The 14,562-nt window shown below is 41.3% G+C and overlaps 1 protein-coding gene across 1 annotated transcript in view; it reads left to right on the top strand.

Annotated features, from left to right (window-relative positions):
• l3mbtl1 (L3MBTL histone methyl-lysine binding protein 1) overlaps positions 1–14,562 on the top strand; it is a 92,474-nt gene that overhangs the window by 5,471 nt on the left and 72,441 nt on the right. The window contains exons 4-6 of the mRNA XM_059981197.1: positions 3,676–3,826; positions 7,656–7,806; positions 8,731–8,733. Of these exons, the coding sequence (XP_059837180.1) occupies positions 3,676–3,826; positions 7,656–7,806; positions 8,731–8,733 (305 nt within the window). The remainder of the gene's footprint in view (positions 1–3,675; positions 3,827–7,655; positions 7,807–8,730; positions 8,734–14,562) is intronic.

Raw genomic sequence — 14,562 nt, 5'->3', positions numbered from 1 at the left:
GCTGCCATCTGGAAGCAGATACTGGAGCCTCAGGACACAGTTGTTACCCCTCAACCATCAGGTTCTGGAACCAGAGGGGATAACTTTGCTCAACTTCACTCGCCCATCAGTGAACTATTCGCACAACCTGTGGGCTCATTTTCAAGGATTCATCATCTCATGTTCTCGATATTTATTGCTTATTTATTTATTATAGTCATTCTTCTTTTTCTCTTTTTGTGTTTGGACAGTTTGTTGTCTTTTGCATATTATTTGTTTGTCTATCCTGTTGGGAGTAGTCTTTTATTGATTCTCAAACAAGAGAAAATCTGCAGATACTGGAAATCCAGGCAATACATAAAATGCTGGAGGAGCACAGTAGACCAAGGAGCATCTATGGCAAAGAGTAAACAGTTGATGTTTCAGGCCAAGACCTTTCTTCTGTTTTCAAAATCTGCAGCTGCTTTCAATCTGTGCTAATTTTGTGTGTGTTGCTTTCATTGATTCTATTGTGATTCTTGAATTTACTTTGAATGCCCGCAAGAAAATAAATCTCTGGGTTGTATATCGTGACATATCTGTACTTTGATAATGAATTACTTTGAACTTAATATGAAGTTACAATTCTAGATGGTTTTATCTTCTCTTGTTAGGGATTTTTAGGTCAGGTTAAGGTTGCATTCAATTTATGGGCATATTGCCACTTCCCAGACCCTGTTGAGTTGCTGGCTGTGCTACAGATAACATTGTTCCACCTTGCAAATGTGATTGGAGTGAAGGGGATTGCATTGTTGGCCAAAGAGTCTTCCATTGTGTCTCTGCTGCTTGGAGCTTTGCAGTCAACTTGATGAGCTGCAAATGCTGTACCCAAGGCATCACAATAATTGTCTAAATCTCATTCTGCCACTTTAACATGTCACTACAAGGTAAACCAGGAAATATCTAGGTGCAAAGTACCTTTTTATGTATGTGAACAAATCTTACTTGCACTGGACAGGGCTTGACTTCTGTGTGTTACCTGCTTTCCAATTTTGGCTGCGGTTAAGTTTAAAGTAAATTTAGCATCAAAGTATGTATATGCTACTTTGAGATTCATTGTCTTGCAGGCATTTACTGGAACAATATATAAACCGATAGAGATTGACAATCAATTTTCAAAGGAAAGCAAACTGTTCAAATACAACCGAGGACATCATTTGTAAAGAGACATTGAAAATGAGTCTGCAGGTCATAGAATTAGTTCAGAGTAATGTGATTAAAAGTATTCATGCTGACTTTAGAGCATGATGGTTGTGGGGTAATAACTGTCCCTGAACCTGGTGATGTGGGCCCTCTGTACATCCTGTCAGATGGTGGTAGCAAGATAAAAGGTGTGTGCCACAGCCTGGAAGGTTGTTTTACCTGCCAAGGTGAGGCCACCCTCAAGGTGGAGGAGCAACACCTTATATTCCATCTGGGTGGCTTCCAACGTGATGGCATGATTATCATTTCTCCTTCTGGTAAACAAATTCCTCCCTCCCCCCCGCCAAGCATTCCCCACTCTGATACTTTACCTTTTCTCCCTTGCCTATTACTTCACTCTGGGTCCCTCCCTCCTTCCCTTTGTTCTATGGTCCACCCTCCTCTCCTATTAGATTCCTTCTTCTCCATCCCTTGACCCTTCTCACCCACCTGGCTTCACCCCTCACCTTCCAGTTAGCCTCTTTTCTCTCCCTCCACTTTTTTATTCTGGCAGCTTTCCTCTTCTTTCTCAGTCCTGTAGAAGTATCTCGGCCTGAAACGTCGACTGTCTATTCATTTCCATAGATGCTGCCTGACCTGTTGAGTCCTCCAGCATTTTATGGTGGTTGCTGTTATGTCATTGCTGATGTCCCTCTTATTCTAGATACTGACGATAAGCCTGTGAATTTGTTATTTAAGTTCTTCACTACTGATTTAAAGATTTAAGTAGGGATATAAAGAGTTGTATATCAATTGTCCTTCTCCAAAGTGCTAGAATCTGTTGATAAATAAGTGATAACTGAACATTGTAAAAAGTAAATGCTGTAATAGGAGGGCAGAGTTACTGTGGATTTATGTTTGACCAATCTGTTAGAGTTGTAACTGGCAGCATAGAAAAGTGCACACCAGATGAAGTAAAATTAGAGCAGAAGGGATTGATATTGATAAATGGGCATGTACTGAGGATGGCGAATGCCAAATCAATAGAGGCAATTAACCTGCTTCCATTGTCCCCTGTTTATCTTATCCCTCTCCCCCTCTAAAGTTTGCCACTTTTTATTTGAGGGAACCGTTTTAGATCTTAGGTCTTAGACCGAAACGTCAACTGTTTATTCATTTCCATCGATGCTGCCTGACCTGCTGAGTTCCTCCAGCATTTAGTGTGTGTTGCTTTGGATTTCCAGCATCTGCAGACCTTCTCGTGTTTCTATTTTACCTGGTGTTTAAAATTCTCATTGCTAGAAGCCCTACTTATCTGAGGAAGATCTTGTTGCAATCCTCACTGCCATTTTCTGGGAGTACCCATTCTGATTCTGTAATTTTAGGAAATCGAACCTGAATGTTGGAAAAGTTCTTTCCTATCTTGTATGCTTCGAGACACCAAGTGTGAACCATTTGAACGAACAAGTTTAAGATAATTGGCAAAAAATCCACTGGGGATATGAAGAACTAATTTCTTTTTTATAAATTGGAATGCATTGCTAGAAAAGATTTTGATCAGGTCCAATACCAACTTTCAAAAATAAATGGGTTATTTACTTAAAATGCAACATTAGGAGGAAAGAGCAAAAAAGCGGAATTGAGAAATACTTTTTCAAATAAATTGTTTAGGTGCAATAGGTTGAAAGGTTTCTCATAATTCATCATTCTTTGGTGTATGCATGATACATATTAATGATAGCAATAACAGAATACTGCACTAAGTCACGTATTTAAGGGACTGTTCTCTCAGTTTTTTTCTCTGGAATTAAAATGAAAATTTTAATTAATTTTCTTTAGTGAGTTTTTTTGTAAATAATATCTGAATTCTAAATGAGAATCAAGAAGACGTACGATTTTTATAGAGTCATACAGTTCTGCATCAAGAAACAGGTCCCCTGTGTTTTTCCGGACACCATGTTAATCTATATTAATCACACTTGCTTGTATTAATTCCATATCACTCTATCCCAAGCTCATTGTAACAAATAACCAGATGATTCTTAAAAGTTGTTACCTCCTTAAATGTCACCTTAAAGCTCTGCCCTCTAGTTTTAAAAAAGCCCTACTAGGATCAGAAGCTTGTTCTCTACTCCATCCCTGCCTCTCACAATTTTATATACCTCCATTATGTCACATCTCAGTTTCCGTCACTCCAGGAAAAACAAACCTAGCCTATCCAATCTCCTGTTAATTTAAGCCCTCTCGTCCAAACAACATCCTTGTCTATCTTTTCCTTAGCTTCTTCATGTCTTTCCTATAGTGGGGTGACCAGAACATTTACACAATACTCCCAAGTGTGACTTAACCGACATTTCCTACACCTCTACCATGGTATTCCAATTCTTTGACTTAAGTTGTTATTTCACAAAGTATTAAATGGAAGAAAATATTTTACCATTAACTTGCTCAACTAGTTCCTCTTGTGAGGTTTGTTTCCTCTTGAGTGCTTTTGGGGAATGTGTGTTAAACGATGCAATTGTTTTTTCTTTGCAGTTCCGACTGAATGAATTTGGAGTTCTGGAGGTTGTCAGCTCAGAAGGTATTGTGACAGAATCTGTGACGACGGCATCTCCAGCAACACTGGTGGAAGCTGAGAGTGATACTTGTAGTGAGGCTGGCTGGAATACAACCACTCCTAATGAGAGTAAGGCATACCTACTGGGATACATATCAACACTTCAGGTCATAGCCTACAGTGATTCAGCAGATTTTAAACAATCCTTGGCATTGTTTCAAATCCAAGTCTATGCTGAATTTAAATTGCATTACTCCCCTTGTTTTGGTAATTATTTTATAATTAAATGTTAAATTTGCTTGTAACTGGAGGCAAAGAATGGACTAGTGAATTTCCATTTTTTCTGAGTCGGGGATCCTGGTGGGTGAAGTATACTGAGGGTTTGGTTTCTATAGATTCAGAAGCAATATGGCAAATAATCATTGGTGCAAGCAAAAGGGATTGTAGGTTCCATTATTTTAACATTTTACACTTGCCTAGTTACTGCACTGTATTGTTTGAGCTGCCATTTTCTACATTTGTCATCACTGATGTTTATTTGATCTTTCCATCATGAAATGATTCTTCTTCAGGTCACAAAGAGTGTTTTAATTTTTTAAAAATCTTATGACAGGTTTTCTTTGCATATGTTTGTTTATATTCACTTTGTGATATTGGACAGAGTTTCCCGGTGGTACAGTTCAAGACAGCAGTGTAAGGAGGCAACTTAACCTCACAGGGTTAACCTTACTTCTAGTTCTGATCACTAGGTTCCAAAATGTCTCGAGCAGGTGTCTGGGGTAGTACCTTTGTCTTAAATATAAAAGGGGAATGTTGTCCTGTCCTTTTGTCTTGTTCCAGTTACAGCAGTAAAGAATGTCAGGAAAAAGGGTAACCATACAGAGTAAAGAATCCTGTTTGCCATGTTCATAAGCACAGAAATGTCTCATTGCAAGATCCAAAATCTCATGAAGTATTATTCTGAGATGACAGCACCTGTACAACATGGACTATATCCTTTTAATGATTGTTTCCAGGACTTGAGTGACAGTGTCCAACAATTTCCCCAGCATCAGATCTGCATCTAATTATATCAGTCTCTATCCGATGCATGTTTAAAGACTTCCTGTCAGTGAAAGTTTATCATATGATGTTACAAAAAAAAAGAGCCACAGGAGGGGGGAAGTGAAATCAAGTATTTTGTTTACAGATTTTGTAGGAATTTGCTTTATATGCATCATTAATTATTCATAAATTGTCTGTAACTAATTGGAATCATGTTTTAATTAAATAGCACAACATTTCTAAGTAATTCAAAAAACTTAGCTAATTACTTATAAATGTAAAATTAGCTTGATCTATTTCAAGTTAATTAGTGAGCTGTAGCTAATTAAAGAAATATTACATTCTGATTATGGAAAATGATAATTGAGCTGTCATTTGAAGTTTCATATAATTTTTGAGGGGTCACTGCAGTAGCTAACATAGGTAATCCAATGCTTTTACAGCCTGGGCCTTTACACAGTTCTGAGTTTAATTCTGGCGCTGTCTGTAAGGAGTCTGTAGGTCCTCTCTGTGGAAACTGTGCATTTTCCCTGGGTGCTCCGGGTACCTACAGCCCAAAGACATTTTGGGTAGGTTAATTAGTCACCGTGATTAAGTTAGGGTTAATCGAGTTTGCCAGGGTGCTGTGGCTGGAAGGGCCTACTCTGCACTGTATTGCTAAATAAATAAGTAAATAAAACAGTTGTTAGTCTGTCTGTTTATGGAGAAAGCACTTATATGCCAGGGTTACCACATCCTCAAAAGAACTGTTGAGCATTCAAAGCGGAAAGCCATTTTTATGGGTATATGTGATACATAAATTCATAATGCCTCCATTTAATGCCAAAGAGTTTCTCCTGAGTGCTTAGCTGTTTACCTGAAAGAAGATAGGATAATTCTTTGGTTACTTGCATTAATTCAGCTCCATGTTTTTCATTTTGGTTTTCTCATGCACATATGTCAGCCCCATTCCACATTATTGGCAATGCACATTGTCATTACTTGCAGTATAGATACACATAAGATATTGAAAAGGGATCATCCCACTCTACACCTTCTGTACATGATCTTGGGTAACATTAAATCCCAAGCTCCATTTGCATTGTGACTGAAACGGGTGAACACATGCTGTTAGAGTTGGTGTCACAGAGAGAAAAAAATTATATATATATATATTGATATAATTAAGTTAGTTAAGGAGTGTAAAAGAGAGGGAAAAATAATGAGGGAGTGTACATGGGTACATTGTCCATTCAGAAATTTGATGGCAGAGGGGAACAAGCCATTTGTAAAATGTTGAGTGTGTATCCTCAGGCTTTTGTGCTTCCTCTTTGATGGTAGCAATGAGAAAAGGCCATGTCCTCGGTGATAAGTGTCCTTAATGATAGGTAACACCTTTTTGAGGCATCACAGGGTCCACACTGACCCCCCCCACCCAGTAACTTTAATTGTGCACTTACCCATTTTATTCTTTGCACGTTCCCTTCCCTTTAACTTCCTGTAGGCTATACCATTACCTACTCACTGGGGTCAATTTTACAGCAGCCAGTTTACCTGCCAACGTGCATGTGGAAGGAAACCTGTCTGATGGGGAATATCCAAGCTCCATACCTACAGCACTGGAGCTTGGGACTCAGCACAAGTTGCTGGAACTGTGGGCCAATGAGTCTACACCACTCTGCATTGCTTCCGGTTGTTGGAAATTTGCAGCGCTCAGAAGCCTAACAAACATGGTGCAGCTGAGCTGCTAATTGTTGAGTGTGCTGTGCCTGTTTGTCTATTGAAGTTAGTTGTTAGTGTAGTTACATGAGTTGGGAATAAAAATATAGAGTGTGTGAGTGAATAAATAAGTACCAATACCTGGTAGGTGTGAAGATGCTGCTCATTCATCTTTCCCAAGTGACTACATACACTTGCTGAGCTCCTAGGCTGTATTGCTTATTATCTAAACTGAAATATCAAGCCTGCTACTCGATTAGCAATGTTTCTGCTTTGCATTTCTAAGTTCAGTTCTGTTTTAAGGATAAAGCAAAAATAACTAAGCAGTTTTATACAGAGCTGAGTATATATCTTGTCCTTTGGTGCTAATTAATTTTGGCTTAAACTACCCAGCAGCCTAGAATCTGATTTTTAAATTCTTATTCTTAGCACTTTTCATTACTTATATTTCAATGATGGCAGAAGCTTGTAATTTTCTCCATATTCTGCAATGCTCTTCTTCCAGAGTCCCGTACCTTCCGCATTTAAAATGGTAGATGGGCAATCTATCCTCATTATGAACTATATCTCATTTCTTCATAGAATTACACATTAATATATTATTTTTGTATGGTGTATAACTCCATGGTGCTGATTTTGATCATTTCTTGTACTTCCAGAAAGGTTATTTCTATTTATTAAGTAGTTATTGAAAGTTTCTAAAAAAAAAATCAAGAATGTTACGAATTAAATGAGTTCCCTTAAACTTATTATATTGCTCTCACTTAGATTTTCAGAATCATATAACATTTCATGATGTGCATTGTAGCTGGAATAAAATAAAACAGCTACAGATTATGCCACCAAAAGGAAATACATTTACAGATGGAGGTAGTATTGATAAAAGATAAAATATTAGCCTCCAAGGACATTTTTTGATCTTGTGCAACTTTTAGGTTGACAGAATCAACATTAGAATGTGAAGTAAAATTTTCAAAATGCCAACATTTCTGGAGGCTGAATGAAAATCAAAGAATTGATAGATATCTTGCATTAAACAAATGCATTGCTATCTATAAGTAGCAAGTATATGCACATGTATCACTTACTCAATTTTCACTTTAATAGCGTTAATGAATTAACAAAGCCTTGTTGCTGAAGTTCTTGTCCATATTCAAGTCAATTATTAGTGATACTTCAAGTGATTATATTTACTTTCTGTATCTTATTCTTGCAGTGAAACAGACAAATGCAACTTACATGAATGAACAACCACACGTGGAAAGTGTCTGCTGCTGTACGAACTGTGGTCACTCTTACACAGTGAACGAAGTCAGAAGCGATAGAAGGTTCTGCAGTGAGCATTGCCGACACCAATTTAAGGAGAAGTAAGATGTTCAACTTCAAAGTTAGCAATCAGTTATACAAAGAAATATTTTTGTTTTTGACAACTGGTGTAGATTCTTAACTTTATAAGGGGGACATAGATGATAGATAAGGGAGAGTGCCACATAAATGAGTCTAAAATTCATTGCAGCTTGCTGGCCCTACGACTGCACCCAATGCAAAGTCTAGTCCAGTACTGATAAAAGTCCTAATGTAATCCTGAAATTGCAGACCACTTCCAATTTATTTATTTATTTAGAGATTTCACCGCTCAGAAATCCCTGACAAATCTGATCTAACCCAAACCTAATCACAGGACAATTTACAATGACCAATTAACTTCAGCAGTTTGAACGGGGCACGACTGTGCAAAAGCGTGGAGGTTGGCCAGTGAGAACAGCGTGAAGAGTTTAAAAGCAGGCAGAGTTGAAAAGGTGACAATTATTTCTTCAGCAGTTTGAACGGGGCACAACTGCGCAAGCGTGTGGAGGTCGGCCAGTAAAAACAGCGGGAAGAGTTAAAAAGGAAGATAGTTTAGAGAGCGGGCGTCGGAGGGGCAGGCGACAGATTAGTGGGAGACAGGGTAGGAAGGCTTTGGCTCAACAGGGCTTAGGCGATAAAGGGTCAAGGCCAGGTAGGTTATCTGTTTAAAATAAAGACAGAGAGTATGTGTGTGAGGTTGTTTTTCTGTGCTTGGTGTCAGATCTGGGAGGTCCGAGAGACTCTCTGACAACCACATCTGCACCAGGTGCGTTGAGCTGCAGCTCCTTAGAAACCATGTTGGGGAACTGGAGATGCAGCTCGATGACTTTTGTCTGGTCAGGGAGAGTGAGGAGGTGATACAGAGGATTTATAGGCAGGTAGTCACCCCGGGACCACAGGAGTCAGAGAAGTGGGTAATAGTCAGGAGAGGGAAGGGCAAGAAGCAGGTACTAGAGAGTACCCCAGAGGCTGTCCCCCATAATAATAAGTATTCCTGCTTGAGTACTGTTGGGGGAGGATGACCCACCTAGGGGAAGCAACAGTGGTTGCCCCTCTGGCACAGAGTCTGGCCCTGTGGCTCAGCAGGGTAGGGAAAAGAAGAGGATTGCAGCAGTGATAGGGGACTCCATAGTTAGGGGGCCAGATAGGTGATTCTGTGGATGCAGGAAAGAAACGCGGATGGTAGTTTGCCTCCCAGGTACCAGGGTCCAGGATGTTTCTGATCGCGTCCAAGATATCCTGAAGTGGGAAGGAGAATGCCAGAGGTCATATTGGTACCGATGACATAGACAGGAAAAGGGAGGAGGTCCTGAAAACAGACTAGAGGGAGTTAGGAAAGAAGTTGAGAAGCAGGACCTCAAAGGTAGTAATCTCGGGATTACTGTCTGTGCCATGTGACACTGAGTATAGGAATAGAATGAGGTGGAGGATAAATTTGTGGCTGAGGGATTGGAGCAGGTGGCAGGGATTCAGATTTCTGGATCATTGGGACCTCTTCTGGGGCAGGTGTGACCTGTACAAAGAGGACAGGTTGCACTTGAATCCGAGGGGGACAAATATCCTGGCGGGAAGGTTTGCTAAGGCAGTGGTCCCCAACCACCGGGCCGCAAAGCATGTGCTACTGGGCCACGAGGAAACCATACGATTTGTCGATATGAGTCAGTTTCACCTTTCCTCATTCCCTGTCACGCCCACTGTTGAACTCGAATGCACGCGAGGTCATCAGTTGCCTAAACGCAGTGATACCCTTGTGCCAGGGATCACCGGTTGGCCTCGGGAAACTGGCTGCCTCGCGTAGCTTGCGAGAAGTGCTGATACTACTGGCCTGGAGTGCGGACAGATGGGCGCCGCCTCTAAACCTGTTTAGCCCACTGAATGTTCGTGGGGAACCCGTTGCTAAAATATTCACAGACCTCATTCGGGCTCAGGGTTTCATGAGTAGTAGAGCAGTTACCTCGCTGCGATCTACTGAAAGTCATCCCTCGAGCCAAACTATTGTTGGCCGACAGATCCTACCTACCTACAAGGGGGCGGGCACACACCCTGTTGCACGCCTCGGTCGGTCACTCACTGTCTCCGGACTGCAACCGCTGCGGCCCTGGCATGGGGACCTCCGGCCCTTACCTTGTCCTCTCACTGGTGTGTTGCAATGATTTTACTTGTTCATACGAGGAAAATATGCGCTGTGTTTATTATCCAAATGTTACTTAAAATGTTATGATGCTATTGACTTATAAGTGAGTTATAATTGACTTACCACTATGTTCATGCGAGGAAAATATGTGCTGTGTGTTTAATATTAAATTCATTAGATAAACCCTTTTAGAAATGAAATTATTAGTGTATTAGCCACTTATAAGTGACTCATAATTGACTTATCACCTATATTCCAGTTGATATTAACACACACGCCGCACCCCCCCCCCCCCCCCCCCGGGCTGGTCCGCAAGAATATTGTCAATATTAAACCAGTCCGGGGTGCAAAAAAGGTTGGTGACCCCTGTGCCCCTGTGCTAAGGCTGTTGGGGAGAGTTTAAACTTGAATCGCTGGAGGGTGGGAACAGAACTGAAGTGATGGAGGAAAGGGAGGTTGGCTCACAAATAGAGAAAGTTTTGGAGACAGTGCAAAAGGGAGGAAAGATAGGTGATACAGAAGGGACACAGTCAGTCCAATGGTTTGAGATGTGTCTATTTTAATGCGAGGAGTATCATGAATAAAGCGGATGAGCTTAGAGTGTGGATCAGCACTTGGAGCTATGGTATTGTGGCCATTACAGAGACCTGGATGGTGCAGGGGCAGGAATGGCTATGTCACGTGCCAGGCTTTCGATGTTTCAGAAAAGGTGGGGAGGGAGGCAAAAGAGGTGAGGGTGTGGCACTGTTGATCAGAGATAATGTCACGGCGGCAGAAAAGGGGGAAGTCATGGAGGGGTTGTCTACGGAGTCTCTAGGTGGAAGTTAGGAATAGGAAAGGGTTGTAGACCACCCGATAGTAAAAGGGACATCGAGGAGCAGATAGGGAGACAGATTTTGGAAAGGTGTAATTATAACAGGGTTGTCAAGGTGGGAGATTTTAATTTCCCAAATATTGATTGGCATCTCCCTAGAGTGAGGGGTTTAGATGGGGTAGAGTTTGTTAGGTGTGTTTCAGGAAGGTGTCTTGACACAATATGTAGATAAGCCTACAAGAGGAGAGGCTGTACTTGATTTGGTATTGGGAAATGAACCTGGTCAGGTGTCAGGTCTCTTAGTAGGAGAACATTTTGGAGATAGTGATCACAATTCTATCTCCTTTACCATAGCATTGGAGAGGGATAGGAACAGACAAGTTAGGGAAATGTTTAACTGGAGCAAGGGGTAATATGAGGCTATCAGGCAAGAACTTGGAAGCATAAATTGGAAACAGATGTTCTCAGGGAAACGTACAGAAGAAATATGGCAAATGTTCAGGGGATATTTGCGTGGGGTTCTGTGTAGGTACGTTCCATTGAGACATGGAAAGGATGGTAGGGTACAAGATCCGTGGTGTACAAAGGCTATTGTAAATCTAGTTAAGAGGAAAAGAAGAGCTTACGAAAGGTTCAAAAAACTAGGTAGTGATATGAATCTAGAAGATTATAAGGCTTGCAGGAAGGAGCTAAGAATGAAATTAGGAGAGCCAGAAGGGGCCATGAGAAGGCCTTGGTGGACAGGATTAAGGAAAACCCCAAGGCATTCTACAAGTATGTGCAGAGCAAGAGAATAAGATGTGAGAGAATAGGGCCAATCAAGTGTGGCAGTGGAAAAGTGTGTATGGAACCGGAGAAAATAGTGGAGGTACTTAATGAATACTTTGATTCAGTATTCACTACCAAAAAGGATCCTGGCGATTGTAAGGGTGACTTGCAGTGGACTGAAAAGCTTGAGAATGTAGATATTAAGAAAGAGGATGTGCTGGAGCTTTTGGAAAGCATCAAGTTGGATAAGTCACCTGGACCAGACGGGATGTAACCCAGGCTACTGTGGGAAGCGAGGGAGGAGATTGCTGAGCCTCTGGCAGTGATCTTTGCATCATCAATGAGGACGGCAGAGGTTCCAGAGGATTGGAGCGTTGCGGATGTTGTTCCCTTATTCAAGAAAGGGAGTAGAGATAGCCCAAGAAATTATAGGCCAGTGAGTCTTACTTCAGTGGTTGGTAAGTTGATTGAGAAGATCCTGAGAGGCAGGATTTATGAACATTTGGAGAGGCATAATATGATTAGGAATAGTCAGCATGGCTTTGTCAAAGGCAGGTCATGCCTTACGATCCTGATTTGAATTTTTTGAGGATGCAGCTAAGCACATTGATGAAGGTAGAGCCGTAGGTGTAGTGTATATGGATTTCAGCAAGGCATTTGATACGGTACCCCATGCAAGGCTTATTGAGAAAGTAAGGAGGCATGGGATCCAAGGGGACATTGCTTTGTGGATCCAGAACGGGTTTGCCTGCAGAAGGCAAAGTGTGGTTGTAGACGGGTCATATACTGCATGGAGGCTGGTGACCTGTGGTGTGCCTCAGGGATCTGTTCTGGGACCCCTACTCTTTGTGATTTTTATAAAGGACCTGGATGAGGAAGTGGAGGGATGGGTTAGTAAATTTGCTGATGACACAAAGGTTGGAGGTGTTGTGGATAGTGTGGAGGGCTGTCAGAGGTTACAATAGGACATTGATAGGATGCAAAACTGGGCTGAGAAGTGGCAGATGGAGTTCAACCCAGATAATTGTGACATGGTTCATTTTGGTAGGTCAAATATGATGGCAGAACATAGCAATAATGGTAAGACTCTTGGCAGTGTTCAGGATCAGAGGGATCTTGGGGTCTGAATCCATAGGACACTCAAAGCTGCTATGCAGGTTGACTCTGTGGTTAAGAAGGCATACGGTGCATTGGCCTTCATCAATTGTGGGATTGAGTTGAAGAGCTGAGAGGTAATGTTGCAGCTATACAGGACCCTGGTCAGACCCCACTTGGAGTACTGTGCTCAATTCTAGTCACCTCACTACAGGAAGGATGCGGAAACGATAGAAAGTGTGCAGAGGAGATTTACAAGGATGTTGCCTGGATTGGGGGGCATGCCTTATGTTTGAGTGAACTCGGCCTTTTCTCTTTTGAGCGATTGAGGATGAGAGGTGACCTAATAGAGGTGTACAAGATAATGAGAGGCATTGATTGTGTGGATAGTCAGAGGCATTTCCCCAGGGCTGAAATTCCTAGCATGAGAGGACATAGTTTTAAGGTGCTTGGAAGTAGGTACAGAGGAGATGTCAGGGGTAAGTTTTTTACGTAGAGAGTGGTGAGTGTGTGGAATGGGCTGCTGGTGGCGGTGGTAGAGGCGGAAAGGATAGGGTCTTTTAAGAGACTCCTGGATGGCTACATGGAGCTTAGAAAAATAGAGGGCTATGGGTAAAGCCTAGGTAGTTCTAAGGTAGGGACATGTTCGGCACAGCTTTGTGGGCTGAAGGGCCTGTATTATATTGTACGTTTTCTATGTTTCTATGTCCTTACCTACCTGGTACATCTTTGGACTGTGGGAAGTGTAACGTTCTCCTTCGCGTGTCACGAACGCCGAATTTAACGTCGAGATAAACCAGTTAATAAGAACCAGATCGCAGTAAGATTAACCATTTACTGTTCACTCTTCACATTAACATATGGTGAAAACTGTTGATAAAACAATACAAGATTGATACAGCATTTGTTCCTTCCTTAATATCACATTTCAAGTGTAAATACTTGCAAAGGTGACTATAACTACATTACACTAAGGTGCAGTATACAGGGAGAGTTTACCTGCTCCATTGACTACTTTAAATACACTTCCATGCAAACTATCCGCGACTCTTTAACTAACGAAAGCATAAACATTATCTACCGTCGTTACTTCTAACAGGATCGGCATTAACATCTTAGTTCAATATATCGATTATCTATTAACTTACAGCGTTGCTCTCACTGTGATTTCTCATGCCTGCAAAACTACTTCTGCTCAGGTGAGCCTCGTGGAAAGCCCCCACCCTCGCGCTAATTTCAAACCGGTGTTTTCCCACAAGACGCGGCGAAACCGGATGTGACGTCATCGCATGCCGATATATTTTACATGCAATGAATATACTTTAAACACTTCTAATTCTAACTAGAAAATACTATCGAATGAATTACTAAGCGAAAATATTATAAACTAAATAACTGTCGTAAAGATAGCACAGGAAAAATCCACGGGACCCAGAGAACACCAACACATTCCATGAGGAGGATGCACAGACTCCTTAAAGAGGACACTGGGGTTAAACTCTGATCTCCAGTGTCCCGAGCTGTAATAGCAATTCAATAATTGCTACACCACCATGGCATCAAATAGATCCTGAATCTATACTGGCAGAATCCGCTCTGTGCAATTAAAGATTCTTCCGAAACACCGCCTTGGATTATTCTCTTGTTTAAAGTCTTGTTTCCTTGACTCATGTGTAATGTCAAATATTATAATGGAAGTCATAAATGGAGGCACCATCATAGATGAAAACATATAAAAATGTAAAATCATTGGTAATTTGGAAGATTTTCAACAGTTTATGTAATGGATGTGGCACAAAATAACATGGATTGCACAGTAGATTTTGCATTGAGATCATAGCCCAGCCATTAATATTTTTCAGCAAGCTGCTGGAAATGAGAAAATAAATCAAACAGCTGTGCCATTGCTCTCATCAAGTGGATGGCAGCTGTAACCATGACAACCCTGACAATTTCAGCATTCAG

Source organism: Hypanus sabinus, chromosome 9 (genome assembly GCF_030144855.1).
Source record: "Hypanus sabinus isolate sHypSab1 chromosome 9, sHypSab1.hap1, whole genome shotgun sequence".
NCBI lineage: Eukaryota > Metazoa > Chordata > Chondrichthyes > Myliobatiformes > Dasyatidae > Hypanus > Hypanus sabinus.
This window is presented reverse-complemented; position numbering and strand designations above follow the sequence as displayed.